At 39.8% G+C, this 27,438-nt stretch overlaps 2 protein-coding genes across 4 annotated transcripts in view; one reads left to right on the top strand and one right to left on the bottom strand.

Annotated features, from left to right (window-relative positions):
• The window catches only part of Gpo1 (glycerophosphate oxidase 1), a 350,155-nt gene that overhangs the window by 140,560 nt on the left and 182,157 nt on the right, over positions 1-27,438 (top strand). For all 3 annotated transcript variants that reach the window (XM_067772901.1, XM_067772900.1, XM_067772902.1), the window contains exons 2-3: positions 11,758-11,873; positions 11,943-12,209. In XM_067772901.1, the coding sequence (XP_067629002.1) occupies positions 11,772-11,873; positions 11,943-12,209 (369 nt within the window). In that variant the 5' untranslated portion in view covers positions 11,758-11,771. The remainder of the gene's footprint in view (positions 1-11,757; positions 11,874-11,942; positions 12,210-27,438) is intronic.
• On the bottom strand, positions 5,676-7,161 carry LOC137246566 (uncharacterized). Its single transcript, XM_067777649.1, has 4 exons — positions 6,753-7,161; positions 6,512-6,669; positions 6,293-6,446; positions 5,676-6,088 (listed from the first exon to the last, which is right to left on the bottom strand). The coding sequence occupies exons 1-4, from the start codon at positions 6,835-6,837 to the stop codon at positions 5,970-5,972; spliced, it is 516 nt and encodes a 171-aa protein (XP_067633750.1). The 5' UTR covers positions 6,838-7,161; the 3' UTR covers positions 5,676-5,969.

The raw sequence follows: 27,438 nt of genomic DNA, 5'->3' as shown, positions 1-27,438 counted from the left end.
ATGAAAATAAGTTTTCAAACATTTGAACAAATTTTGCCGCAATATTTATTGAACGTTTATTACGATTTTATACACTGTAAGCTAATAACTGAACTGTATATATTTAAAACAATTTATATGCAGAATTTAGGTTGTTTACAAAAGTAACAAGTAGGGAAGGCTAAGTTCGGGTGCAACCGAACATTACATACTCAGTTGAGAGCTATGGAGACAAAATAAGGAAAATCACCATGTAGGAAAATGAACCTAGGGAACCCTGGAATGTGGTTGTATGACATGTGTATCAAATGGAAGGTATTAAAGAGTATTTTAAGAGAGAGTAGGCCATAGTTCTATGGATGGACGCCATTTAGGGATATCGCTATAAAGGTGGACCAGGGCTGACTCTAGAATTTGTTTGTACGATATGGGTATCAAAACAAAGTGTTACTGAGCATTTTATGAGGGAGTGGGCAATAGGTCTATAGGTGGACGCCTTTTCGAAATGTCGCCATTAGGGTGGGCCAGGGGTGACTCTAGAATGTGTTTGTATGATATGGGTATCAAATGAAAGATGGTAATGAGTATTTTAAAAGGGAGTAATCCTTAGTTCTATAGGTGGACGCCTTTTCGAGATATCGCCATAAAGGTGGACCAAGGGTGACTCTAGAATGTTTGTACGATATGGGTATCAAACGAAAGGTGTTACTGAGCATTTTAAGAGGGAGTGGGCATTAGGTCTATAAGTGGACGCCTTTTCGAGATATCGTCATTAGGTTGGGCCAGGGGTGACTCTAGAATGTGTTTGTACGATATGGGTATCAAACGAAAGGTGTTACTGAGCATTTTAAGAGGGAGTGGGCATTAGGTCTATTGGTGGACGTCTTTTCGAGATATCGTCATTAGTGTGGGCCAGGGGTGACTCTATAATGTTTGCACGATATGGGTATCAAACGAAAGGTGTTACTGAGCATTTTAAGAGTTAGTGGGCATTAGGTCTATAGGTGGACGCCTTTTTGAGATATCGCCATTAGGGTGGGCCAGGGGTGACTCTAGAATGTGTTTGTACGATATGGGTATCAACTGAAAGGCGGTAATGAGTATTTTAAAAGGGAGTAATCCTTAGTTCTATATGTGGACGCCTTTTCGAGATATCGCCATAAAGGTGGACCAAGGGTGACTCTAGAATGTTTGTACGATATGGGTATCAAACGAAAGGTGTTACTGAGCATTTTAAGAGGGAGTGGGCATTAGGTCTATAGGTGGACGCCTTTTAGAGATATCGCCATTAGGGTGGGCCAGGGTGACTCTAGAATGTGTTTGTACGATATGGGTATTAAATGAAAGGTGGTAATGAGTATTTTAAAAGGGAGTAATCCTTAGTTCTATAGGTGGACGCCTTTTCGAGATATCGCCATAAAGGTGGACCAAGGGTGACTCTAGAATATTTGTACGATATGGGTATCAAACGAAAGGTGTTACTGAGCATTTTAAGAGGGAGTGGGCATTAGGTCTATAGGTGGAGGCTTTTTCGAGACATCGCCAATAGGGTGGGCCAGGGGTGACTCTAGAATGTTTGTACGATATGGGTATCAAACGAAAGGTGTTACTGAGCATTTTAAGAGGGAGTGGACATTAGGTCTATAGGTGGACGCCTTTTCGAGATATCGCCATAAAGGTGGACCAAGGGTGACTCTAGAATGTTTGTACGATATGGGTATCAAACGAAAGGTGTTACTGAGCATTTTAAGAGGGAGTGGGCATTAGGTCTATAAGTGGACGCCTTTTCGAGATATCGTCATTAGGGTGGGCCAGGGGTGACTCTAGAATGTGTTTGTACGATATGGGTATCAAACGAAAGGTGTTACTGAGCATTTTAAGAGGGAGTGGGCATTAGGTCTATTGGTGGACGTCTTTTCGAGATATCGTCATTAGTGTGGGCCAGGGGTGACTCTATAATGTTTGCACGATATGGGTATCAAACGAAAGGTGTTACTGAGCATTTTAAGAGTGAGTGGGCATTAGGTCTATAGGTGGACGCCTTTTTGAGATATCGCCATTAGGGTGGGCCAGGGGTGACTCTAGAATGTGTTTGTACGATATGGGTATCAAATGAAAGGTGGTAATGAGTATTTTAAAAGGGAGTAATCCTTAGTTCTATATGTGGACGCCTTTTCGAGATATCGCCATAAAGGTGGAGCAAGGGTGACTCTAGAATGTTTGTACGATATGGGTATCAAACGAAAGGTGTTACTGAGCATTTTAAGAGGGAGTGGGCATTAGGTCTATAGGTGGACGCCTTTTAGAGATATCGCCATTAGGGTGGGCCAGGGTGACTCTAGAATGTTTGTACGATATGGGTATCAAACGAAAGGTGTTACTGAGCATTTTAAGAGGGAGTGGGCATTAGGTCTATAGGTGGAGGCCTTTTCGAGACATCGCCAATAGGGTGGGCCAGGGGTGACTCTAGAATGTTTGTACGATATGGGTATCAAACGAAAGGTGTTACTGAGCATTTTAAGAGGGAGTGGGCATTAGGTCTATAGGTTGACGCCTTTTCGAGATATCGCCATTAGGGTGGGCCAGGGGTGACTCTAGAATGTTTGTACGATATGGGTATCAAACGAAATGTGTTACTGAGCATTTTAAGAGGGAGTGGGCATTAGGTCTATAGGTGGAGGCCTTTTCGAGACATCGCCAATAGGGTGGGCCAGGGGTGACTCTAGAATGTTTGTACGATATGGGTATCAAACGAAAGGTGTTACTGAGCATTTTAAGAGGGAGTGGACATTAGGTCTATAGGTGGACGCCTTTTCGAGATATCGCCATTAGGGTGGGCCAGAGGTGACTCTAGAATGTTTGTACGATATGGGTATCAAACGAAAGGTGTTACTGAGCATTTTAAGAGGAAGTGGGCATTAGGTCTATAGGTGGACGCCTTTTCGAGATATCGCCATTAGGGTGGGCCAGGGGTGACTCTAGAATGTTTGTACGATATGGGTATCAAATGAAAGGTGTTACTGAGCATTTTAAGAGGGAGTGGGCATTAGGTCTATAGGTGGACGCCTTTTCGAGATATCGCCATTAGGGTGGGCCAGGGGTGACTCTAGAATGTGTTTGTACGATATGGATATCAAATTAAAGGTATTAATGAGGGTTTTAAAAGCGAGTGGCCCTTAGATGTATATGTGAAGGTGTTCTCGCGATATCGACCAAAATGTGGACCAGGTGATCCAGAAAATCATCTGTCGGGTACTGCTAATTTATTTATATATGCAATACCACTAACAGTATTCCTGCCAAGATTCCAAGGGCTGTTGATTTCGCCTTGTAGAACTTTTTCATTTTCTTCTACTTAATATGGTAGGTGTCACACCCATTTTACAAAGTTTTTTCCAAAGTTATATTTTGCGTCAATAAACCAATCCAGTTACCATGTTTCATCCCTTTTTTCGTATTTGGTATAGAATTATGGCATTTTTTTCATTTTTCGTAATTTTCGATATCGATAAAGTGGGCGTGGTTATGGTCGGATTTCGGCCATTTTTTATACCAAGATAAAGTGAGTTCAGATAAGTAGGTGAGCTAAGTTTAGTAAAGATATATCGTTGTTTGCTCAAGTTATTGTGTTAACGCCCGAGCGGAAGGACAGACGGTGGACTGTGTATAAAAACTGGGCGTGGCTTCCACCGATTTCGCCCATTTTCACAGAGAACAGTTACCGTCATAGAATCTATGTCCCTACCAAATTTGAGAAGGATTGGTAAATTTTTGTTCGACTTATGGCATTAAAAGTATTCTAGACAAACTAAATGAAACTGGGCGGAGCCACGCCCATTTTGAAATTTTCTTTTATTTTTGTTTTTTGGTTGCATCATATCATTACAGGAGTTGAATTTTGACTTAATTTACTTATATACAGTAAAGATATTAAATTTTTTGTTAAAATTTGAATTTAAAAAAAAAAATTTTTAAAAAGTGGGCGTGTTCTTCATCCAATTTTGCTAATTTTTATTTAGCACATATATAGTAATAATAGTAGCGTTCGTGCCAAATTTCATCATGATATCTTCAACGACTGCCAAATTACAGCTTGCAAAACTTTTAAATTACCTTCTTGTAAAAGTGGGCGGTGCCACGCCCATTGTCCAAAATCTTACTAATTTTCTATTCTGTGTCATAACGTCAACCCATCTGCCAAGTTTCATCGCTTTAACCGCCTTTGGCAATGAATTATCGCATTTTTTCGGTTTTTCGAAATTTTCGATATCGAAAAAGTGGGCGTGGTTATAGTCCGATATCGTTCATTTTAAATAGCGATCTGAGATGAGTGCCCGGGAATCTACATACCAAATTTCATCAAGATACCTCAAAATTTACTCAAGTTATCGTGTTAACGGACGGACGGACGGACGGACGGACGGACGGACATGGCTCAATCAAATTTTTTTTCGATCCTGATTATTTTGATATATGGAAGTCTATATCTATCTCGATTCCTTTATATATGTACAACCAACCGTTATCCAATCAAACTTAATATACTCTGTGAGCTCTGCTCAACTGAGTATAAAAATAATACACGATTACAGAGCGATCAAAAACATGTCCGCGCAACAAAAAGCTTACAAGATTTGAACTGGTATGAAATAAATAAATTTGTTCATCGCCTAATACGTGGAAAGAAGCGGTAGAGTCTACAAATCTCGATTTTGTATGTGTGCTCTATATGTGTATTTTTCATTTTGAAAAGTAAAGACCGTTATACATAAATAATATCACAACATCTTCAGTCGTTTTTGAAGACGATGCAGAGATTTTCGTGTGGCCTTAGTAAGCGTCGCCACGCGCTTTTTCAAGATAGTCAAATACAGTTTTTAAGGAAACCTTATGAATTCATATATGCCTATATTGCTACGTCAGGCTAGGTACACTCATGGCGGAAGATACAAGGTGGCAGCACGGGACAGCTGATTATAAACTTTTTTTTATTTGATTTGATACATCAACATCCGGCGCAGTACGATTTTGACATTTGTCCATCGAATTTACAAAAACAAAGTATGTACATTGAAATTTTATTTATGTTTGTAGGTATGTCACCATGCTGCCACCTTGTATCGTTCCGCCATGAATACACTCGCAAACATCAGAATGCCGATATATTGCTGTTTAAATGTTTATTGTTTTTTATTTATTTAAATTTTTTCTTGTCACACTAATGCTGATACAATCACAAAAATTTTATAGGCTGTCTTGTTTTGACTTCGAATTCAAAACTCATTGCGAGCATTTTCTATTAGCAATATAGGAGTACTACATATGTGCGGCATCGATACTTTTTTTTTTAATTTCTAACACTATTTATGTATAATGGCGTTTAATTTCTCAAAATAATATAAATCCGTCAAATTTAATGCAAGTGGATTTGGAGTTCGAATTTGTTCAATCGATTTTTAGCGGCAATGGAAACTGCCCAGCAGTATTGTTCAGCATGAAAATACTATATAATTCGTACAAAAGCATCAGCAGAGATGTAGTTACAAAACCTGAAAATTCTCATTCGCTTTAACACAGGGGTGGCCGCGAATAAGAACTATCTGTAAACTGATGATTAAGAAGTGAAGGTTTCTGTAGTGAGAACTTCTACATGAAAAAAAATATCCCATCGGAAGGTAAAGTATCCACAAGAAAAAGCGAATGAACAGGAAGTGGAAGTATCCGCAGGAATAATGTCGTTACAATTCAGTAAGAATATCAATAGCAAACAATATTTTAAACGCCATTATTTTATCAAATAGAGGTAATATTTATTTGACATAAAATAAACTTAAAATATTCAATTATAAAAATAAAAAAACTAAAAATACGTATTCCGTATACATATGTATGTAGAAAAAATTCAGTCAATTCACATTTTAAAGAGTCTTCTTCGTTATTTTTTTTAATTTCAGGTACACAATTTTATGTGCATAAATACATATATTGCCTTATTTATTTTTCTTTTGCAATGATACCGCTTTGTATTTCTTGTTCTTAATTTTCTGGAAGGCGCTGCACACATCTCTTGTATAATCGGACATTGAATAACCGTCTCTTTGTATGGATTCTGAAAATTTTAAGATACAAATTATTTAAAAACCTGACTAACAACAGAACACGTTACTGTTTGCAAAATTATAAGCAAAACATATGAGTATAAAGATGGAGGGGGAGTTGGGGTGGGATGGTAGAGGGAGTGAAAGTGTAACAGGAAGAGAGAAAACATCATCAGCTGGGTATGCTACTAAAAAAAAAAATCCTTGATACTCACCGTACAAAGCTCTGTTAAGGTTGACAAAGTCTCGCAGGCCCTTTTTGCTCGACCGCCCAGAGTAATTCATTTCGAAACACAATTCTTCCGAAAGTATCCTATGCAAATACTTATGAATGCCATCCGGCATGAGTATAGATCTAAAAATTATGACCTTTAAATAGAAAAAAAATTATATTATTAAAATAAGGATTTTTAATTAAATTATTGCCACCTTACATATCTTTCAAAATCCGTTTTCACTTTATTTTCAAGTTCTTCAATTTCCAAGGGACTTGAAACTGGAAAATTAGCTTTGGGACTTCGGATATTTTCGCAACCCTTTTCTAAAGCTGTTAAAATTTTTACATTTTGATTAATGACCGTATTTGTTACGTCTGAAAAGAAATATATATTTCTAAGAAAATTATTACTTTCCAAACAAGTGACGAATTAACTTATTTTTAGCTTTTAGACATACCTTTTAAGCATTGAATTTCGTTACGTAGTTGCTGCATCTCAGAACTAATATTATTTTCATCAATTTCAAAGCTTTGCATTTCCATTATTCGCTTTTATTTTTAAGGTTATATATTATATACGTACGTATTTATTTTAAATTTATCTTTAAGCTTCTTGAATTGAAAGGGTGTGAATGAGAGGTATCAAAACTGCACTTGTGGCTTCATATGGTAGGTACATATATTTAAAACTAATGTTGCTAACCAAATGCGATTCAGAAATTTCGGACACGGTATCATTTACCAAGAGGATGCCCATTGATTTGCTTTGTATAGGTAGGTCGAAAAAGTTTTTGGTATTTAAGTACGCTCGACCTTTTATAAAATAGTGCCCATTCATTGACATTAAACAACAAATATTGTTCGACATTTTAGATGTCAAAACAAAGTTTTGAAAATTGAATTGAGTTATTAAACCTTGGGCATTGAATTTTGGACCAATTTTTATTTTTTCTGTATTTGACTCATAAAATGAAAATTTGTTGGCTAACTGTTGAAAAATGTGTGTGGGTTTTCGAACACATCGCTTTACTTTCTGTAGAAAGTTTTCAAATCTGTAAGCTGAAAATGAATTTATGTGTCCAATTTCCCTAACACATTGAGCCAAATTAATTAAGTTGTGGACATTATAGGTTAATCCTTCTATAGGAAAAACATTTTCAAATTGTTGAACAAAATGCTGAAATAATTTTTCAGCCACTTCTATATTTGACCTATATGATTCGCGCAACAAACACCTATACCCACATGTTAATAAAAGAAAAAGGTAATAACAGTCTTCTGGAACTATATCCTTCAATACAACTGGTCCAGTGTATGAAACAAATTGCCTAAATTCAATTGCTTTCCAGCACGCTAGTTCGTGAAGACCACAGGGTTGTCTGGCGAATTCCTTTGGAATGAAATGCTTTAGGGGAAGAAGCTTCGATGAAATATTTTCTAGGCTGCATTTATTCAATTTAAAAGCTTTAACGTTTTTCCTTCTACTATCATTTTAAAAAATTTTTTTGCAATACCGAGGTCAAGAAGATGCATCGGATCTAAAGGAAAACTAGTAATCATATTTATGTTTAAGCTCTCTATAGTCAAACTATTGTCATGGAAGTATTGCAAGTGATGGTTTAAGAACGTTCTCTTTCTGAACTCATCATCTGAAATCAAATGACTAGATTCTTTACTATATGTTGTTACATTATTTACTCGTGCACCAATTTGTGTACACTTCATACATCCGTGTAACGAGTTTGTACCAAGGGTACCGCACATAAATGCACGGGCAGGTGCATCACAAATGAAAGATCCCCCATTTTAATGTTACTACCTTCTTCCCTAGTTTAAAAGGACTACTGGTGAGCCGTAAAATTTCATTAGAGAAGTCATGTAAGTATTGATTTACATTAGAAGGTTTCGTACTTCCCTCGTAGGACCCTATTAGAAAAACCTCACTGTGAGGAACATTTTGAAAAAATCCCAATATTGGCCACACACTTCTTTTAGAACTCTTATACAAAGGCAAACCAACCACATTTATGTCCAAAATTAATTCGTGGCCACTTTCAAAATTTTGTTGAATAAATGTGAGATAATTTTCAATGCCTATATGCGTATACTGGCCAGGGGAAATGCTCCGAATAATTATACCTGATTTACCCTGTTTCAATAAGCCGTTGGAAGTTAGAGGAACTTCAATATTTTCAGAATTCAATAAACGTAACAAACCATCTAGTTGAAGGCGTGTGAGATTTACAATTCTATAAAACACTATAAGTTTTTCTTTCAAATTTAATTCTGGGTTACCTAAATCTTTAATATTCGCCGGGAAACTAGATTCTGCAATATCTTCATGCAAGAATTTATCGGCGTGTTTGCTGGGAAACTCGGACGGACATGAAAAAGTGCTCTGAAGCATGTTTTTTTTTAGCTTTTGCGGACAATCAAATTTCGTTTGCTTAAACCACTCATTTCACAGATTTTGTTCAGTTTAGTAATTTCACTGTATTAATAAACATTTCAGATTATTTTTTTTATTAAATATTTTATTTTATTTACACTTTCACTCCGACCTACGAAAAGTGACGCTTCAACAAATAACTTCCAGAAACAACTAATTACAGAGCTGCCAGCTATAATTATACTCAGTTGAGCAGAGCTCACAGAGTATATTAACTTTGATTGGATAACGGTTGGTTGTACAGGTATAAAGGAATCGAGATAGATATAGACTTCCATATATCAAAATCATCAGGATCGAAAAAAAATTTGATTGAGCCATGTCCGTCCGTCCGTCCGTCTGTCCGCTAACACGATAACTTGAGTAAATTTTGAGGAATCTTGATGAAATTTGGTATGTAGGTTCCTGAACACTCATCTCAGGTCGCTATTTAAAATGAACAATATCGGACTATAACCCCGCCCACTTTTTCGATATCGAAAATTTCGAAAAACCGAAAAAGTGCGATAATTCATTACCAAAGACGAATAAAGCGATGAGACTTGGTAGGTGAGTTGAACTTATGACACAGAATAGAAAATTAGTAAAATTTTCGACAACAGGCGTGGCACCGCCCACTTTTAAAATAAGGTAATTTAAAAGTTTTACAAGCTGTAATTTGACAGTCGTTGAAGATATCATGATGAAATTTGGCAGGAACGTTACTCCTATTACTATATGTATGCTTAATAAAAATTAGCAAAATTGGAGACCGACCACGCCCACTTTAAAAAAAATTTTTTTTAAAGTCAAATTTTAACAAAATATTTTTTTTAAAGTCAAATTTTAACAAAAAATTTAATATCTTTACCGTATAGAAGTAAATTATGTCAACATTCAACTCCAGTAATGATATGGTGAAACAAAATGCAAAAATAAAAGAAAATTTCAAAATGGGCGTGGCTCCGCCCTTTTTCATTTAATTTGTCTAGGAACAAAAATTTACCAATCCTTGTGAAATTTGATAGGGGCTTAGATTCTGGGACGATAACTTATTTCTGTGAAAAAAGGCGAAATCGGTTGAAGCCACGCCCAGTTTTTATAAACAGTCGACCGTCTGTCCTTCCGCTCGGCCGTTAACACGATAACTTGAGCAAAAATCTTTACTAAAATCAGTTCACGTACTTATCTGAACTCACTTTGTATTGGTATAAAAAATGGCCGAAATCGGACTATGACCACGCCCACTTTTTCGATATCGAAAATTACGAAAAACGAAAAAATGCCATAATTCTATACCAAATACGAAAAAAGGGATGAAACATGGTATTTGGATTAGTTTATTGACCCAAAATATAACTTTAGAAAAAAACTTTGTAAAATGGGTGTGACACCTACCATATTAAGTAGAATGAAATGAAAAAGTTCTGCAGGGCGAAATAAAAAACCCTTGAAATTTTGGTAGGAATACTGTTCGTGGTATTATATATATAAATAAATTAGCGGTATCCAACAGATGATGTTCTGGGCCACCCTGGTCCACATTTTGGTCGATATCTGGAAAACGCCTTCACATATACAACTACCACCACTCCCTTTTAAAAGCCTCATAAATACCTTTAATTTGATACCCATATCGTACAAACACATTCTAAAGTCACCCCTGGTCCACCTTTATGGCGATATATCGAAAAGGCGTCCACCTATAGAACTAAGCCCCACGCCCTTTCAAATTACTCATTAACACCTTTCATTTGATATCCATATCGTACAAACATATTCTAGAGTCACCCCTGGCCCACCTTTATGGCGATATTTCGAAAAGGCGACCACCTATAGAACTAAGGTCCACTCCCTTTTAAAATACTCATTAATACCTTTCGTTTGATACCCATATTGTACAAACGCATTCTAGAGTCACCACTGGTCCACCTTTATGCCGATATCTCGAAACGGCGACCACCTATACAACTACCACCACTCCCTTTTAAAACCCTCATTAATACCTTTAATTTGATACCCATATCGTACAAACTCATTCTAGAGTCACCCCTGGTCCACCTTTATGGCGATATCTCGAAAAGGCGTCCACCTATAGAACTAAGCCCCACGCCCTTTTAAAATACTCATTAACACCTTTCGTTTGATACCCATATTGTACAAACGCATTATAGAGTCACCCCTGGTCCACCTTTATGGCGCTATCTCGAAAAGGCGTCCACCTGTAGAACTAAACCCCACGCCCTTTTGAAATACTCATTAACACCTTTCGTTTGATACCCATATTGTACAAACGCATTCTAGAGTCACCCCTGGTCCACCTTTACGGCGATATCTCGAAAAGACATCCACCTATGGTAATAAGGATCACTCCCTTTTAAAATACTCATTAACATCTTTCATTTGATACCCATATCGTACAAACAAATTCTATACTCAACCCTGATCCACTTCTATGGCAATATCCCTAAATGGCGTCCACCTATAGAACTATGGCCCACTCCCTCTTAAAATACTCTTTAATGCCTTTCATTTGATACACATGTCATACAAACACATTCCAGGGTTACCCTCGGTTCATTTTCCTACATGGTGATTTTCCCTTATTATGTCTCCATAGCTCTGAACTGAGTATGTAATGTTCTGTTACACCCGAACTTAGCCTTCCTTACTTGTTTTTATTAAAATTGGACAGTCCTGAAAATTTCACTGCGTGTTCAGCTGAAATTTTCGGTATACCTGAAATACTGCCTTCCTATTCAATCCATTTTTCAGGCCATTCATTTCTTTCTGAGTTTCAGGGCATTTTTAATGCTGAAATTTTACCAAAATTTATAACACCTTACCTCAAAAAATGCTGGGTACCCATGTATGATACATATGTAGGTGTATACTATGTTTATAAAGCGCATGTTCACTGCTGCATATGTAATATAATAAAGGCATATTTGTTTCTATTTTTTATGTTATGATACACACAACATGTTGTATTAATAAAACAAATGCTAATATATAGTGTTATATTTCTTTAACAGAGATCAATTACAAAATGTCATCACGCTTTTATAAATTTGGAGTGACAGCTTTGAGTGCTTGCATTGGTTCGCTAGCAGCCACTTGGATTTGTACAGATAAGAACTCCCCATATGTGGTAAGAATATAGTACATAGTTTTTAAGTTAAAAAATTGTTTTTAATATTACAAAAGAAAATTTTAATAGGTTCATAATGAGGTTGTGCGACCTCCAAAGAGAAAGCGTACTTTGCCCCCCCGTTTGGATCAAATCAAAAGTCTTCAGAGTGGTGAAGAATTTGATGTTTTGATAATTGGAGGAGGCGCAACCGGGGCTGGTTGTGCGTTAGATGCAGTTACCAGGGGTTTGAAAACTGCTCTTGTTGAAGCGGATGACTTTGCCAGCGGAACTTCTTCCAGATCTACGAAGCTTATTCACGGTGGTGTCCGTTACTTACAGAAGGCTATCTTGGGGGTGAGTAGATCGTTATTATAAAAAAACGTTACATTAAGGTAGATAAATGATGAAGTTATTATTATTATTTTTAGCATTAAGGGGGGCCTTATGCAGTTCTACTGAAAACGCTAAAGAAATAAGTTGAAATAAGTTTCAGCAGCCAAGTCTGAAGTGCTGTTTATATTAATAAACGCAAAATCTTGCGCGATTGTGAAGATGTTCACTTCTGCATCAAAACTCATGAACCTGAGAAAATTCATTGCGACGCTGCCATAAGCAATGAAAAAAAACGTCACTATCATTCAAAACTTAGACAGTGAAAAACTCCAGTGAAAACTACAGTGATAGCGATAATAACGGATTGGAGCTGGGAATATATCGGAAATATGTTTTGGTGATGATTTCGGTATTTGTGCGACACTTTCGCGACTATTTCGAAATAGTTTCAGGATAGGTCTGATTACACTCAACACGGCGTCTGCAGACCACAACCACAATAAACTAAAGCGTGACGACAACCGTAGCCAAGCATTAGCTACTTGATTTCTTTGAACGCGACAGTCACACACATAAATTACAACAAACAGTAGCGAAAAATTTACAAAAAATAATAATGTTTGGAAAATGATTTTGTTATTTACTTCTATTTTAGCTTTTATTTATAAAATAAGAAATACCACACACTGTCGCTACCCAAAAATAGAATAAAGTTTCATCTGGCTACAACGGCATAACGATCCTCATAAGATCATGTGTAAAAATAATTTGACAGGTGTCGCTTTGTAGCCGCCGTCGTGAATGTAATCAGGCCTGATATCAAAACCGCACTGCGTTTTTTTAGCGCACGCAAACAACCGGCGTTTTTTGCCCTAACCCAAATAAGTATGCGTTGCGACAATGTAATGTATGTGTGCAAATGTCAAATCTAAATGTCACGCAGAACAAAAACTGGAAATCGAGTTAGGTTTTCACGTAGCAAATTCAATTTGGGTTGACCTCATACAAGTTGTAAGTGCATGAGAAATTTTTGACAGAAAATGACTTGCGTGCGTTTATATTAGGTTGGCTTGTAAATCAGTTTTTGCTTGTTTTTCGTAAAACTAACATCTCAAAAAGTATTAAAGCTTTTATCAACGTCACAAAAGTACAGAAATATCTCCGTTGCTATAGCTTCGTTTTGAGTGAGATTGAATTAACTGTAATCTAAGAGAAGAAAACTAGAGAAAAAAGGGAAGCTTGTCGTTGTATTCGAGAAAAGTGGTACCAGACGGTGAAGACTAGGAATTATTTGCATCCGCCTTAGGTTGCCCTAGAAACTCCATTGCATATTGCTTAACTTTAGGGGGACTCATTAAAGCAACGTCGTTACAAAGCTATTCTTATAAATGACTTGCTGATTAAGAGTTCTGATGAAAATTACTGCTGTTATGTCCCCAAGGTTGCATTCCTTTGAGTTTAATGCGCTTAATTAATTATTTTTCATAAAAAATTTGGCAGTTCATTTACGCACAAGATAAATGTATGCGTTCACACATTTTATAAGGTTTAATGAGCCCCCTTTTGTCTCGAATATTGTCCACTGTGTATGACTCAGAACTTTCACACTTTGGAAAATTTTATTTTGATTTCGGGAATTGCTCCACTTGTCATGGTCTAAGCATTTTAATCAAAAAAATCTATATTAAATAAGACTCTGTGAGTACATTTTTTTGTTGGATATTTCACTCTGCTAAGGCACCCACTTTGTTCTCACGTGTATAGCTGCAACACATGGGTGGTCAGATAAAACTCGTTTAGTGAAGTTTTTCAAACATTCGCGTTCTTTTCGTAAAACAAATTATTTTTTTATGGAATCGAAAGAAAACAAAGGAAATAGGCGCAATCATCGCGCTCTCACTAATAAATCTGCAACAAAATCCTCAAGTCGCTTGCCGGCAGCACCTGGAGAAAAGATGAAGACATTTTGCCAACCACGTACAAAGCAATTGGTCGGCCGCACAGGAGCTACGCGTCACCAGTTTGGTCGCCTGGTCTTAACACATACTAGAAAATACTGCAATCAGAACTGCCACCGGATGTATTCTTATGACCCCCGTACACCACCTACATAGTGAGGCCAAAGAGCTCAACCTTAAAGAGCACAACGAAATATATACTTTGAAATAAGTAAAGAATCGATAACGCATACGCATACGCAAACGCAAACCAACAAATATGATAATCTTTAAAATCAGTTTGAAATGCTGAACGGACAGTTTTTGCTAAATTGTCACAAACCAGGACATCCTGGTAAACAATTGCTTGATCTACGGGGGTTAAAGGAACATCTCCATAAGGACTATGACGAGATCCGGCACCTGACAACACAACCGTTTGATCCAGACAATCATAACCAGGCTCTTAACCAAATCCACACAGAATCGGCAAACGGTAAAAATCTTACCTGTCTGGAATCCACCCCGACATACGTAATGTATGTCCTGCATGCGATGTGTCCCCACATGACACCAAACATCTTTTCAGTTGTAATGTGACACCTATGCCTCTAGCAACAATCTCCCTATGGTCCTCCCCTGTTGAAACTGCCAGTTTCCTTGGACTCCCATTAGAAGACTTTGATGACAATTTTGTGAGTGGTCGTTCCCATTTAATGGGACGAGACACTGGTTACACAACAACAATATGGCAGTAAATATTACGGCCGTCATAGGGGTAACTCTTTCATCGACGTTTTTTCCCAAATATTTCAAAAACACCGTATTGTGGTGGTATCGCGTTCCGCTTACCAAACCGAAGATCCTGGGTTAACGGCCCAGGAAAGCAACATCAAAATTTTAGATACAAGTTTTTTCAATTAGAGTAAAGTTTTCCCAAGCGTGTTCGCCCTTTGGCATTGATTTCGCATATACTCCGAGTGTATTTCTGCCATAAAAAGCTTTTCAGTGAAAACTCATCTGCCTCGCGGATGCCGTTCGGTGTCGGCATAAAATGTGTAGGGCCGATCCCGCCAATTTGTACAAATAATTAAAAGGAACATGACGCAAATTGGAAGAGAAGTTCGGACTTAAATGTTTTCGGAGGTTATCGCGCCTTACATTTATTTCATTTCAAAAACACACAAAAAATATTTTTGAAAATCTTTTTTTTTACCAATGGAATCGACTGGATAAACTATTCCTGCTTTACAAAAAAAACGGTGCCGCAAACGCTGGTGAGTAAAGCGACTGTTCTTTAATGGTCGTAATGTAGCGGCACCGGCCCTCATAAAATACTCTTTAATGCCTTTCATTTGATACACATGTCATATAAACACATTCCAGGGTTACCCTCGGTTCATTTTCCTACATGGTTATTTTCCCTTATGTTGTCACCATAGCACTCAACTGAGTATGTAATGTTCGGTTACACCCGAACTTAACCTTCCTACTTGTTATTCTTCATTTATATTAGTTTCGTTTCTTGTTTTCCCGCCAGTTTATGTACATACAAAATTGGAAACTCTTGCAATCAATTTTTCGGTAACTTTCCGGTGAGCTAGAATCTTGGAACTTCGAACATACATCGGAACCCTAGTGAAAAAGGCGTTGATAGGTGGTCCAGGGATCGTGAAGACTCAAAAAATCTTCTTTAAGAAACTAATATTCTTTTTTGGCGACCTTTTTATTTAAAGATATTGGTTTTATGTGTACCGGCTCGAGGTCAATATTGTAACGATTTTACTTGCAAATCCTCTTATTTGCAATCCTCCGCTAAGTTCGAATCACTAAACTGTTGAATAAATAACTCCAATATTGAACAATGGAAAAATGGCCTTTATTAAAGTACTTCACAATAACACTTATACTTTGCTACTCGCTGGCTTAATAACCAAACTGATTGATAACTCAAATGAAACTCTACTATTGGCCGCCAGATCGCGTGCTTAATCAAACTGATTGATAGCTCAACTCAAACTGAATTACAGCGCCTCTACATCTGTCGCCTTTTATACTCTTTGGTTTCCTCGTTCGCATTTTTCTAGAATCTACTAGCATTGTCCATGAGCTCTCAAACTTCTCAGCTATAACTAAAATTGCACAATTTTATACATCTTTTAGGCGCTTCCAGAATCTACTAGTCCAGTAGCTCTCAAACTTCTCAGCTGTAACTACAATTGCACAATTTTATAGTTTTTCTCATTGCATACTTATAGGAGTATCTCAGATATATGCATGTGTTAGTGCATTGCCCCTCCGCTGCTCGTATACGTACATGGTACCTATATGTAGACGCAGTTATTGTTTCGTTTATGTAGATACATTATGATTGAATTATTGATGTGCATTCACGTCACTGCTTAGCATCGGCTTAGAGACGGCAGCACTCCTTAGTTTTGCTAATATTCGTAACCCTGCCTTCCACCTAAGTCTGATCGTCCCAATTAGACAAATCTCTCGATTTAACCGCTGCTAGCCTCTCCAAATGAACCACTTTCATTTTGGTTCGTGGTTTGCCAATGGTTTGTATGCGGTACACTACATCGTTGATCCGTTTTACAACTTTGTATGGGCCTTCCCAGTTACACTGCAATTTCGGGGACAAACCTTTTTTTCGTTGTGGGTTGTATAACAGCGCCAAATCTCCTTCCCGAAACCCTTCCGAATTAATTGCTTTATCGTACCTCGCTTTCATCTTGTCCCTCATAATCTTTGCTCGTTGCCTTACCAGATCGTGTATCTCTCTCAGCTCTTCTTCCAAGACACCAGTGAATTTCTTGAAATTCCTCTCCGCATCGGCATCTATCCCATACTTCAAATCAGCTGACTGTCTAAGGTCATTCCCAAAAATTACTTTTGCGGGAGTTTGGCCCGTTGTGTCATGTACTGCCGATCGTTAGGCCATCAAGAATAATGATATGTGTGTATCCCAGTCCTTATGGTACTTGTCTACTACTTTCCTTAAATTCTCCTCCAATGTTCTATTGAAACGTTCCACCATACCATCGGACTGAGGATGCAATGCAGTTGTCCGTGTTTTTCGAATGCCCAACTTCTTGCACATTTCTTGGAACACAGCTGATTCAAAATTCCTGCCTTGGTCAGAATGTAACTCCATTGGTACACCATACCTTGCAACCCATTCGTTTTTAACCACTTCTGCTACTGTTTCTGCTTCTTGGTTTGGGATTGGGTATACCTCTGGTCATTTACTGAAATAATCCATAACCACCAGTACGTATTTGTTTCCGCGGTTGCTAGTAGGAAATGGACCTGCGACATCCATGGCGATCCTTTCAAATGGTACACCTGAAATATACTGCTTCATCTGGCCATGACTTCGGGTTTTAAGCCCTTTCGCTCTGTTGCATACCTCGCAATTGGCAATCCACTCGGTGACCGACTGACGGCAACCAACCCAATAGAATCTTTGCTTAATTTTCTCGAGTGTCTTCGTGATTCCAAGATGACCTCCACTTGGACCATTGTGCAGCTCGCTGAGCACGTCAGGAATCCTCTTTCTGGGAACAACTATCAGTGTCTTCTTGCATTGGTCATCTCACTCTTCCATACTCGATGCAAGCAACCGGATATCAATTCTAAACTGTTCCACTGTGCCCAATATGACTTCGCAATGGGACTCTCTGCTGACATCTCCTCTCTGCTAGGTCTTTCGTTTCGTTCGAGCCCTTGCATATCATGTGACAGATCTGTATCTTCTAGCTGACACTTTCTTAGTTGTTCCTTGTCCCATTCATCCGCACACGTTATAGTCATTAGCCGGACATCTATAATGTCTTCTTTAGCCTCGGCCTTTGAACAATGCTTGCATTCCAAACTACATGGCCTTCGTGACATTGCATCGGCATTTCCATGGGTACTACCTTTTCGATGCTCAATGGAAAAGTCATAGCTTTGTAGTCGCTCGATCCACCGTGCCAATTGTCCTTCCGGATTACGGAACTGCAGAAGCCATTTCAACGCTGCGTGATCTGTCCTGACACGGAATCGCTGGCCGTAGAGGTATTTGTGAAAATGTTTAATGCACTCTACCAATGCCAACAGCTCTCTCCGCGTAACACAGTAGTTCCTCTCTGGTTTTCCAATCGAACGGCTGTAATATGCAACTACCTTCTCCTGTCCATCGACCAGTTGTGATAAAACGCCTCCTATAGCATATCCACTCGCATCTGTGTCTAGAATAAATGTTGCTCCTGAAATCGGATATGCTAACATTGGGGCAGTGCAGAAACGCTCCTTCAATGTTTGGAAAGCCACTTCTTGCTCCTTCTTCCATTCAAAAGCTTTATTTTTTCTTGTAAGCTCATGGAGGCTATGGGATACGCTGGAAAAATGTGGTACAAATCGGCGGTAATATGTGCACAGCCCAAGGAAACTTCTTAATTCATGTAGGTTCTGTGGTCTTGGCCAATGCTTTACAGCCTCTATCTTTTCGTTCGCAGTGCAGATGCCCTCTGTCGTTACCTTGTGACCCAAATAATTTACTTCCTTTTTAAACAGCGCACACTTTTTGGGACTTAACTTCAGACCAGCGCCAGCTATTCTTTGGAAAACTTCCTCCAAGTTCTTAAGATGTTCATCAAAATTCTTGCTCAATACGATGATTTCGTCCAGGTACACCAAGCATGTTTTCCAATGTAGTCCTTTCAGTACCTGGTCCATAAGTCTCTCAAAAGAAGCAGGTGCATTACAAAGTCCAAAAGGCATAACTGTAAATTGCCAAAGACCATCACCGACACTGAAGGCTGTTTTCTCTTTATCTTCCTCCTTCACCTCAACTTGCCAGTAGCCGCATTTTAAGTCCAGCGTGGAAAACCATTTCGTACCAGATAGCGAGTCCAGAGTGTCGTCAATTCTTGGCAATGGGTAGCTATCCCTTTTCGTTAAGTCATTCAACTTCCGGTAGTCCACGCAAAACCTCATTTTTCCATCCTTCTTTTTTACAAGTACTACCGGTGAGCTCCATGGACTAGCTGATGGTTCGATGACGCCGCTGTCGCTCGTTTCTTGAATGATTTGACTCACAACTTCCCGCTTCGCCAGTGGAACACTACGTGGAGCTTGACGGATCGGCCTCGCATCTCCAGTGTCAATTTGATGTTTCACAACGTTGGTGCGGCCTGGTTTAGAATCATCCTGGTCAAATATGTTCGCGTACTTTAGGAGCAGTTGTTTTGCCTTACTCTGATATGCTTCCTCTAGCCCCTGCGTCCATGCCGTGATGTCATTTGAAAGATCAGTATTACTAGCTGAAACGTGTTCCTGGAGCTGTTCACAGTTAATAACTACTTCAGCCTCTTGGCATCTTCCCAAAATAGCTCCTTTAGTCAGTTTGAGTGGTGACTTGAACTCATTGAGTACTCTTACCGGAATACGTCCATCTTGTTTTGTCATAGCCAGGGTTTTTCCTAAAAGTATGTTTAGTGCTGATTTGTTTGCTGCTTCGACAACCCACAATTTGTTTGTCCCACAATCTACATCAACCTTTGCCCAGATGACTGCTTCGGATTTTGGTGGTATTTGCTGACTCTCTTCCACCAGTACTCGTTTACTGCTATAGCCTCTCTCGTAGCCGAAATTAAGTGGTTCATCCATGTTTTTATATCGCATCTTCTTGCTTTGCATGTCGATCTTGATGCCCTGGTCGATTAAGAAGTCCACTCCAATTATGATTTCATCAACAATTTCTGCCACTATAAAATTGTGTACTACCGTGACGTTCCCAATTGCGACTTCACATTCTACTTCTCCAATTACCTGGGTGTCCTCTCCCGTGGCTGTACGTAATCTTGCTCCAAGCAATGGTCTTATCTTTTTGTTGACTAAATCCGCTCGAATGATGGAATGAGATGCACCTGTATCTACAGTCAGTAAACGTTCTTTTCCGTCCACATGTCCTCCAACAGTAAGATTGCTCGATCTTCTTCCAATCTGCGAGATAGAGATTATGGGGCATTCAATTGCGGGAGCCAGCTGTCGCCCCTTGCGGCTGACTCGATTTAGTTTAACGATTGAGTGGTCTTGGAGATTTGCTCATCACCTTCTGCTCTGCGTTTACGACCACCCACATTGTTGGAGCTATTTGGACCGCTGCTGCAATGTCGTGCAATATGACCTGGGTTGCCGCACTTGAAACATTTAATAACTCCGGCATTTTTCTGTTGTGATCCCTTCAGTGCCTCCAAAATTGTGTCTACCCAATCTGGTCTTTCCACTTCTACCCGATGAGCTTTGTATGCTGGTTTACTCAATAGAGAGGCCGTTTCCTGAGTCAGCAAATGTCAGCTTTGGGTTTGCGTATGTAGCTCGCTTCGTTTCCACGTCCCTTATGCCATTTATGAAACTCTGGATTTTTACCCTTTCAGTGTATTTCACGGGTGCGTCCGCATTTGCAAGATGAGTCAATCTTTCAATATCTGAAGCAAACTCCTGCAATGTCTCATTTGCTTTTTGGTAGCGGTTTTGCAACTCAATTTGGAATATCTGTTTTCTATGCTCGCTTCCATAACGTCGTTCTACAGCAGCCATCAATGCTTCATAATTGTTCCGCTCTCCTTCGGGAATCGTCTGTAGGATTTCCGCTGCTGGCCCCTTCAATGCCACGAACAGTGCAGCAACTTTATCTTCCACATTCCAGTTGTTCACTGCTGCGGTCTTCTCAAACTGTAGCTTAAAGACCTGGAAAGGAACAGAACCGTCAAAGGATGGTGTTTTTACCGTTGGATTACTCGCTGAAACTGCTGGACGATTTAGTTGTAACTGCTCGATACGTCCTCTCAAAGCATCCACCTCGGCCTCGATTTTATCCTTTCGACCACTGAAGCCTTCATGAAACTGGGTTAGTTTTTCTTCCATATGCGCTTCCAGTTTAGATGATATACGGACTTCCTGCTCTTCTAGTTGTGTGGAGATCTGAGATGATATCTGTGCGGAAATTTGTGAAATACGCCTTTCTTGTGCTTCAATTTTCGATGTTATTTCTGACGATATTTCTGCAATACGTGTCTTCTGTTCTTCCATCTTGGATGTTATACGGTTCTCCTGGGATTCTAGTTGAGATGCCATATTTATCTTTTGTTCTTCCAGTTGAGATGCCAGTTGAGATGTTATATCTATCTTTTGCGATTCCAGTTGAGAAGCCACTGTCGATGTTTGAGCAGATATTGCAGCCAAAATCATGTTCAAGTCTGCTTGTAACTGTCTGCGTAACTGTCTCTTCCATTTTTGTTGTTTCCTCGCCATCAAGATGAAAGTCATACTCTTCCACGTCAAGTCCTTCTAATTCCATTGCCTTTCGCAGTCGTGCCTGAAGTTCTAGTTTAATGCCGGTTGTATTCAATCCACGGCTCTCCAACTCCTTCTTCAGTTGCTGGATCTTCAATTCACTGAACTTTGCCATGTCCTTGTTGTCCTCTGGAATTTATTCAACATTCCCACTTCTGACACCAATTGTAACGAATTTTACTTGCAAATCTTCTTATTTGCCCTTTTGCTAGGTTCGTATCGCTAAACTGTTGAATAAATAACTCCAATATTGAACAATGGAAAAATGGCCTTTATTAAAGTACTTCACAATAACACTTATATTTTGCTACTCGCTGGCTTAATAACCAAACTGATTGATAACTCAAATGATACTCTACTATTGGCCGCCAGATCGCGTGCTTAATCAAACTGATTGATAGCTCAACTCAAACTGAATTACAGCGCCTCTACATCTGTCGCCTTTTATACTCTTTGGTTTCCTAGTTCGCATTTTTCTAGAATCTACTAGCATTGTCCATGAGCTCTCAAACTTCTCAGCTATAACTAAAATTGCACAACTTTATACATCTTTTAGGCGCTTCCAGAATCTACTAGTCCAGTAGCTCTCAAACTTCTCAGATATATGCATGTGTTTGCGCATTGACTCTCCGCTGCTCGTATTCGTACATGGTACATATGTGTTTTCGTATTCGTTTATGTAGATACATAAAGATTGAATTATTTGTTTGTAGTTTACAGTCTCTCGCGCACACATAGGCGTATAAGTAAATGCATCTGTGTGTAACATCTCTCGGCTGCCTTATATATGTGTATACATGATTTGATTATTGACGTAAATATCGCTTAGCATCGCCTTAGTGATGGTATAGCTTAGTGATGCTAATATCCGTGACACTGCCCTCCACCTAATTCTGATCGTCCCGATCAGACAAATCTCTCGATCTAAACGCTGCTATTCTCTCCAAATGAACCACTTTCATTTTGGTTCGTGGTTTGGTAGTGGTTTGTATGCGGTATACTACATCGTTGATCCGTTTTACAACTTTGTATGGGCCTTCCCAGTTACACTGCAATTTCGGGGACAAACCTTTTTTTCGTTGTGGGTTGTATAGCAGCACCAAATCTCCTTCCTGAAACCCTTCCGAATTAACTGCTTTATCGTATCTCGCTTTCATCTTGTCACTCATAATCTTTGCTCGTTGCCTTACCAGATCGTGTATCTCTCTCAGCTCTTCTTCCAAGACACCACTGGATTTCTGGACATTCCTCTCCGCATCGGCATCTATCCCATACTTCAAATCAGCTGGCAGTCGAAGGTCATTGCCAAAAATTACCTTTGCGGGAGTTTGGCCCGTTGTGTCATGTACTGCCGATCGTTAGGCCATCAAGAATAATGATATGTGTGTATCCCAGTCCTTATGGTACTTGTCTACTACTTTCCTTAAATTCTCCTCCAATGTTCTATTGAAACGTTCCACCATACCATCGGACTGAGGATGCAATGCAGTTGTCCGTGTTTTTCGAATGCCCAACTTCTTGCACATTTCTTGGAACACAGCTGATTCAAAATTCCTGCCTTGGTCAGAATGTAACTCCATTGGTACACCATACCTTGCAACCCATTCGTTTTTAACCACTTCTGCTACTGTTTCTGCTTCTTGGTTTGGGATTGGGTATACCTCTGGTCATTTACTGAAATAATCCATAACCACCAGTACGTATTTGTTTCCGCGGTTGCTAGTAGGAAATGGACCTGCGACATCCATGGCGATCCTTTCAAATGGTACACCTGAAATATACTGCTTCATCTGGCCATGACTTCGGGTTTTAAGCCCTTTCGCTCTGTTGCATACCTCGCAATTGGCAATCCACTCGGTGACCGACTGACGGCAACCAACCCAATAGATTCTTTGCTTAATTTTCTCGAGTGTCTTCGTGATTCCAAGATGACCTCCACTTGGACCATTGTGCAGCTCGCTGAGCACGTCAGGAATCCTCTTTCTGGGAACAACTATCAGTGTCTTCTTGCATTGGTCATCTCACTCTTCCATACTCGATGCAAGCAACCGGATATCAATTCTAAACTGTTCCACTGTGCCCAAAATGACTTCGCAATGGGACTCTCTGCTGACATCTCCTCTCTGCTTGGTCTTTCGTTTCGTTCGAGCCCTTGCATAACATGTGACAGATCTGTATCTTCTAGCTGACACTTTCTTAGTTGTTCCTTATCCCATTCATCCGTACACGTTATAGTCATTAGCCGGACATCTATAATGTCTTCTTTAGCCTCGGCCTTTGAACAATGCTTGCATTCCAAACTACATGGCCTTCGTGACATTGCATCGGCATTTCCATGGGTGCTACCTTTTCGATGCTCAATGGAAAAGTCATAGCTTTGTAGTCGCTCGATCCACCGTGCCAATTGTCCTTCCAGATTACGGTACTGCAGAAGCCATTTCAACGCTGCGTGGTCTGTCCTGACACGGAATCGCTGGCCGTAGAGGTATTTGTGAAAATGTTTAATGAACTCTACCAATGCCATCAGCTCTCTCCGTGTAACACAGTAGTTCCTCTCTGGTTTTCCAATCGAACGGCTGTAATATGCAACTAACTTCTCCTGTCCATCGACCAGTTGTGATAAAACGCCTCCTATAGCATATCCACTCGCATCTGTATCTAGAATAAATGTTGCTCCTGAAATCGGATATGCTAACATTGGGGCAGTGCACAAACGCTCCTTCAATGTTTGGAAAGCCACTTTTTGCTCCTTCTTCCATTCAAAAGCTTTATTTTTTCTTGTAAGCTCATGGAGGCTATGGGCTACGCTGGGAAAATGTGGTACAAATCGGCGGTAATATGTGCACAGCCCAGGGAAACTTCTTAATTCATTTAGGTTCTGTGGTCTTGGCCAATCCTTTACAGCCTCTATGTTTTCGTTCGCAGTGCAGATGCCCTCTGCCGTTACCTTCTGAACCAAATAATTTACTTCCTTTTTAAACAGCGCACACTTTTTGGGACTTAACTTCAGACCAGCGCCAGCTATTCTTTGGAAAACTTCCTCCAAGTTCCTAAGATGTTCATCAAAATTTTTGCCTAATACGATGATGTCGTCCAGGTACACCAAGCATGTTTTCCAATGTAGTCCTTTCAGTACCTGGTCCATGAGTCTCTCAAAAGTAGCTGGTGCATTACAAAGTCCAAAAGGCATCACTGTAAATTGCCAAAGACCATCACCGACACTGAAGTCTGTTTTATCTTTATCTTCCTCCTTCACCTCACTTGCCAGTAGCCGCTTTTCAAGTCCAGCGTGGAAAACCATTTCGTACCAGATAGCGAGTCCAGAGTGTCGTCAATTCTTGGCAATGGGTAGCTATCCCTTTTCGTTACGTCATTCAACTTCCGGTAGTCCACGCAAAACCTCATTTTTCCATCCTTCTTTTTTACAAGTACTACCGGTGAGCTCCATGGACTAGCTGGTGGTTCGATGACGCCGCTGTCGCTCGTTTCTTGAATGATTTGACTCACAACTTCCCGCTTCGCCAGTGGAACACTACGTGGAGCTTGACGGATCGGCCTCGCATCTCCAGTGTCAATTTGATGTTTCACAACGTTGGTGCGGCCTGGTTTAGAATCATCCTGGTCAAATATGTTCGCGTACTTTAGGAGCAGTTGTTTTGCCTTACTCTGATATGCTTCCTCTAGCCCCTGCGTCCATGCCGTGATGTCATTTGAAAGATCAGTATTACTAGCTGAAACGTGTTCCTGGAGCTGTTCACAGTTAATAACTACTTCAGCCTCTTGGCATCTTCCCAAAATAGCTCCTTTAGTCAGTTTGAGTGGTGACTTGAACTCATTGAGTACTCTTACCGGAATACGTCCATCTTGTTTTGTCATAGTCAGGGTTTTTCCTACAAGTATGTTTAGTGCTGATTTGTTAGCTGCTTCGACAACCCACAATTAGTTTGTCCCACAATCTCCATCAACCTTTGCCCAGATGACTGCTTCGGATTTTGGTGGTATTTGCTGACTCTCTTCCACCAGTACTCGTTTACTGCTATAGCCTCTCTCGTAGCCGAAATTAAGTGGTACATCCATGTTTTTATATCGCATCGTCTTGCTTTGCATGTCGATCTTGATGCCCTGGTCGATTAAGAAGTCCACTCCAATTATGACTTCATCAACAATTTCTGCCACTATAAAATTGTGTACTACCGTGACGTTCCCAATTGCGACTTCACATTCTACTTCTCCAATTACCTTGGTGTCCTCTCCCGTGGCTGTATGTAATCTTGCTCCAAGCAATGGTCTTATCTTTTTGTTGACTAAATCCGCTCGAATGATGGAATGAGATGCACCCGTATCTACAGTCAGTAAACGTTCTTTTCCGTCCACATGTCCTCCAACAGTAAGATTGCTCGATCTTCTTCCAATCTGCGAGATAGAGATTATGGGGCATTCAATTGCGGGAGCCAGCTGTCGCCCCTTGCGGCTGACTCGATTTAGTTTAACGATTGAGTGGTCTTGGAGATTTACTCATCACCTTCTGCTCTGCGTTTACGACCACCCACATTGTTGGAGCTATTGGGACCGCTGCTGCAATGTCGTGCAATATGACCTGGGTTGCCGCACTTGAAACATTTAATAACTCCGGAATTTTTCTGTTGTGATCCCTTCAGTGCCTCCAAAATTGTGTCTTCCCAATCTGGTCTTTCCACTTCTACCCGATGAGCTTTGTATGCTGGTTTACTCAATAGTGAGGCCGTTTCCTGAGTCAATGCATGTGATACCGTTTCAGCAAATGTCAGCTTTGGGTTTGCGTATGTAGCTAGCTTCGTTTTCACGTCCCGTATGCCATTTATGAAACTCTGGATTTTTACCCTTTCAGTGTATTCCACGGGTGCGTCCGCATTTGCAAGATGAGCCAATCTTTCAATATCTGAAGCAAACTCCTGCAATGTCTCATTTGCATTTTGGTAGCGGTTTTGCAACTCAATTTGGAATATCTGTTTTCTATGCGCGCTTCCATAACGTCGTTCTACATCAGCCGTCAATGCTTCATAATTGTTCCGCTCTCCTTCGGGAATCGTCTGTAGGATTTCCGCTGCTGGCCCCTTCAATGCCACGAACAGTGCAGCAACTTTATCTTCCGCATTCCAGTTGTTCACTGCTGCGGTCTTCTCAAACTGTAGCTTAAAGACCTGGAAAGGAACAGAACCGTCAAACGATGGTGTTTTTACCTTTGGATTACTCGCTGAAACTGCTGGACGATTTAGTTGTAACTGCTCGATACGTCCTCTCAAAGCATCCACCTCGGCCTCGATTTTATCCTGTCGACCACTGAAGCCTTCATGAAACTGGGTTAGTTTTTCTTCCATATGCGCTTCCAGTTTAGATGATATACGGACTTCCTGCTCTTCTAGTTGTGTGGAGATCTGAGATGATATCTGTGCGGAAATTTGTGAAATACGCCTTTCTTGTGCTTCAATTTTCGATGTTATTTCTGACGACATTTCTGCAATACGTGTCTTCTGTTCTTCCATCTTGGATGTTATACGGTTCTCCTGGGATTCTAGTTGAGATGCCATATTTATCTTTTGTTCTTCCAGTTGAGATGTTATATCTGTCTTTTGCGATTCCAGTTGAGAAGCCACTATCGATGTTTGAGCAGATATTGCAGCCAAAATCATGTTCAAGTCTGTGCTTGTAACTGTCTGCGTAACTGTCTCTTCCATTTTTGTTGTTTCCTCGCCATCAAGATGAAAGTCATACTCTTCCACGTCGTCCTTCTAATTCCATTGCCTTTCGCAGTCGTGCCTGAAGTTCGAGTTTAATGCAGGTTGTATTCAATCCACGGCTTTCCAACTCCTTCTTCAGTTGCTGGATCTTCAATTCACTGAACTTTGCGATGTCCTTGTTGTCCTCTGGAATTTATTCAACAATCCCACTTCTGACACCAATTGTAACGAATTTTACTTGCAAATCTT

The sequence above is a fragment of the Eurosta solidaginis genome, chromosome 3 (assembly GCF_040869045.1).
Source record: "Eurosta solidaginis isolate ZX-2024a chromosome 3, ASM4086904v1, whole genome shotgun sequence".
Classification (NCBI taxonomy): domain Eukaryota; kingdom Metazoa; phylum Arthropoda; class Insecta; order Diptera; family Tephritidae; genus Eurosta; species Eurosta solidaginis.
This window is presented reverse-complemented; position numbering and strand designations above follow the sequence as displayed.